Genomic DNA, 3,310 nt, shown 5'->3' with positions numbered 1-3,310 from the left:
CACGTTACTTGTATGGTATGCTAATATCTATTCTTTAGTGATTGTCTCACTAGACTGTGACGATCTGTATTGTGTAGTGGGTTCTCTGCAAGACCTGCGTATCGAACACTCAGCGTGAACACAACACAACTTGTTTAGTGCTTGCTAGCAGCTACGCGTGTACACCAGAACACGCGTCAAGTATGTCATATGCCAAATAGTTAGAGAACAGTCTCGTTACATATAGACATTGACATTGATTCTCAGATCATTTACTTTCAACATAAACGGTTGCAATATGCCTGCATTTACTAAAAAAAAAACAAGAGAAATGCTGAATTTCTAGCTCAATGAGCAGTGCACTTTGCCTTAATTAAGTTAGATAGAACCGTTTTCTCTTGATCAAACGCACAAAACAAATTGTAAAACAAATGAACGTGTGGTGCCCTCTATACAGTGAAACAATTAGACGACACAACTCCGACTGTCTCTAGAGACTCGACCCAGTCTCTCTCCGCCCTCGTCATTCCCCGGATTGTCACTGTCTCTACAAGGCGTTGACGTAATTTAGTTGTACAGTAGTAAATTAATCATGCATGATTGCAAAGAGTACGTTGTTAGAAAGCGCTGCAACAATCTATTAAGTACGACTAGGACAGAAACGTAGCCCTTCAATGACATGTATACGAAATCGAAAAGTCTAGTCGCCCAACTGTCAATTAACCATCTAAGTAACCAATTACTTCTACATCAGAAAATTACGTGTTCTATGGAAGAACACCACGGTGTTCACATGCGACTTACAAATGACACAATTACACAAAGGCAACTCTGACTTAACTGTCCAATAAGTCGATGTAATTTAGTTGTACACATGCAGGTATAGCTAGGAGCCGTGGGATCAAAGGGCCATTCCAATAATTTCCTCCCTCACTGCAATACTCCCAAATGCAAAAACATAATTATACGTTTACCGGCGTAGCGTGGTCTTGAAGTTTGGGGGCGGGGGATAAATTAGGTTACAAACCACGTCCATTTCTCACACAAAGCCACGCCCATTTTCTACTTTTCGAGATCACAGTTTGTAGATATCTAAGTATATTAGTATTAATTTCAGGTTACAAATAAGCTGTACATATGGGACAGAGTGCAGTCAGTGTGGGTATAAAGGAGTGCATGAAAACACTGTTACCGTCCGTGCCAAAAAGGTTTACATGGCTCGCTGAGATCGTCAAAAATTAAATGGCATCTCGATGACAATAGAATCTAGAAGACCAATTCAGTGCATACGACTTGGACCAGTTTTAGCATTTCGTAATCTAGTGAGCAATATATGTCTCGCTATAGTTTTCTAATAAATAAATAGAATAAACCTGTGGAAAAAGTACCGTGGAGTACAAGCAAATCATTAGGTGGCGGAGCCGCATGAAATTTCATTTTCCTTAAGTGTCCACGACTTCTCGACACTGGTTTTATCATACTGTAATAATTATATGTATTGTCACAGAGACAGAGTTAGCGTCGACGTCGATCGTCAACATACTACTCTGAGATTAAGAGGACTGTCGCTGTTCAGTAACTTAGAATGATAGCTTTTCTTGAAGCAAAGTGACACGCCCAAATGTTTGGGGGGCTATAGCCTCCCCTAGCTCCCCCTTAACGCTACGCCGATGACACGTTGTATACAAGATTGTCATTTTTGAATACCCGAAACCTCGAAAACTTATATCGTATAGCCATTAATTAATTAAAGGCATGACAAGTATGCATGAGTTGCAAAAATATAACAATGAATTGAAAAACGCTAAATCAATCAATTTTAAAAGTTTGTGCTTGCATGCGTGTTTTGGCGGCTATGAACATGTTCAGAAGTCGTTTATTAATTAAGCCTAAACACAAGGGTTACAGAAAATGTAGCCTTTCAGTGGCCTGTCAAAAACATGGAAGTCTTGTCGTTCAGTTATTGATTAACGTTTTAAATAAAACAATTTCTTAATTAACTATCAGAAAATGTAGATTTTGCATTGTTGCGTTCTGATGTCTGTTTCCTAGTTCTGATCGGTTACTACACCATAGGATGGATTGTCGATTACCGATGTTTCTTCATACAGTGGACTCCTTGTCAGTACGTCGGGCTGACGTCCAGAATCAACCACAGTCTCGTACGTTAACGTTGCAGCATCGTGTCTTTCTTCACGTTCATCCATTCTCGTTGCGTTAGGCTCTTTCGCACCGCCAACAGCACTAAACATTTTATCATACAAGATGATGTGAAAGAATAGATAATATATGTAAATGCATACATCACGTGTCTCCATTGATAGAAAAAGTAAGCAGCAAGTACTAACAGAATAATACTAAATACGGCCAATGTAGCGACTGCGACTGTTAATTCCAAGTTTGTCTTCCTATCTGCATCTAAAAGGGGATTGGAAGAGCAACAAGACAGGAAAATATTGATCCAATGACCTGCACAAGATCTTGTTGGTAAACCGGAACCTCGTGGGGTATACGTATTAGGCAAGCTAATGACTACAACACCAATACAAAGTAACAATATTATGTCAAGATAAAGAACAAGATGCAAAAGCAAAAAATAAGTGGTTAGTATATGTTAGAGTTTACTTCTACAGTAATTCAAAATTGCATTGCCACAACAAACTATAAATTTTGAATATTGATTTGCATACTTGAAACAGGACTTGATGTTGCTGATGGACGTGTTGTGGGTGGACTTGTTGCATGCACTGATGACAAAGAAAGAAAGCATGTCAAGATACTCTGTAATCAACAAAGACAAATTAATAACAAACCACAAGGTCTATTGGGATATTGAATTGTAATTTTTTTGTTATTTGAAGCAATGCATGTTGTTGATGCAGACACATGTTGCAAGCTGACAAAGACAGTTGAAGTTATGAGACATTCACAAGAATCAGTGGTAGTTGTTTTGTTTCTAATGTTGTTGTCGTCAATGTTCCAAACAATGTTTGCAGTAGGAGATAGACGAAATGGAAATGAACAGGTGAGACGTACTGTATCATTAATAACTTCACAATTTGATGAATAATTATTACCTAAAAGACACAGTACACTACAAGTCGCACATTACTCAAAATACTCACTAGATATTGTAATATTTACCAGACATTCTAGTAGTGATGTTCCAATAGTACGGCTGTGATATTCCCAATATATTTTCAGATGATATACTGTAGCTATCGCCATCACAGTTGAGAGGACTTATTGTCAGAATAGGTACTGAGCTGTCTGCACCAACTATTGAAAAGCGATCCGAGTCAACAGGTGAAGGCAATCCATTTCTGTTCAT

General features: G+C 38.4%; 1 protein-coding gene across 1 annotated transcript; it reads right to left on the bottom strand.

The window, feature by feature from the left end:
* Window positions 1-1,851: 1,851 nt before the first annotated feature.
* LOC134177676 (uncharacterized) lies at window positions 1,852-3,310 on the bottom strand. The gene is made up of 6 exons (XM_062644453.1): window positions 3,124-3,310; window positions 3,016-3,056; window positions 2,670-2,760; window positions 2,449-2,511; window positions 2,283-2,397; window positions 1,852-2,223 (listed from the first exon to the last, which is right to left on the bottom strand). The coding sequence occupies exons 1-6, from the start codon at window positions 3,308-3,310 to the stop codon at window positions 2,028-2,030; spliced, it is 693 nt and encodes a 230-aa protein (XP_062500437.1). The 3' UTR covers window positions 1,852-2,027.

Source organism: Corticium candelabrum, chromosome 3, assembly GCF_963422355.1.
Source record: "Corticium candelabrum chromosome 3, ooCorCand1.1, whole genome shotgun sequence".
Taxonomy (NCBI): domain Eukaryota; kingdom Metazoa; phylum Porifera; class Homoscleromorpha; order Homosclerophorida; family Plakinidae; genus Corticium; species Corticium candelabrum.
Note: the sequence above shows the minus strand (reverse complement) of the source record. Positions and strands in the feature narration are given on the sequence as shown.

Bases quoted from the DNA above. Each gene is read 5' to 3' on its own strand.
- LOC134177676 (XM_062644453.1), bottom strand. From the start codon at position 3,310: ATGAACAGAAATGGATTGCCTTCACCTGTTGACTCGGATCGCTTTTCA. The intron at 2,761-3,015 runs GTACGTCTCACC...TGTTGATTACAG, and splicing joins GTGAAGTTATTAATGATACA to AGTATCTTGACATGCTTTCT. The intron at 2,224-2,282 runs GTATGCATTTAC...TAAAATGTTTAG, and splicing joins TATCAATGGAGACACGTGAT to TGCTGTTGGCGGTGCGAAAG.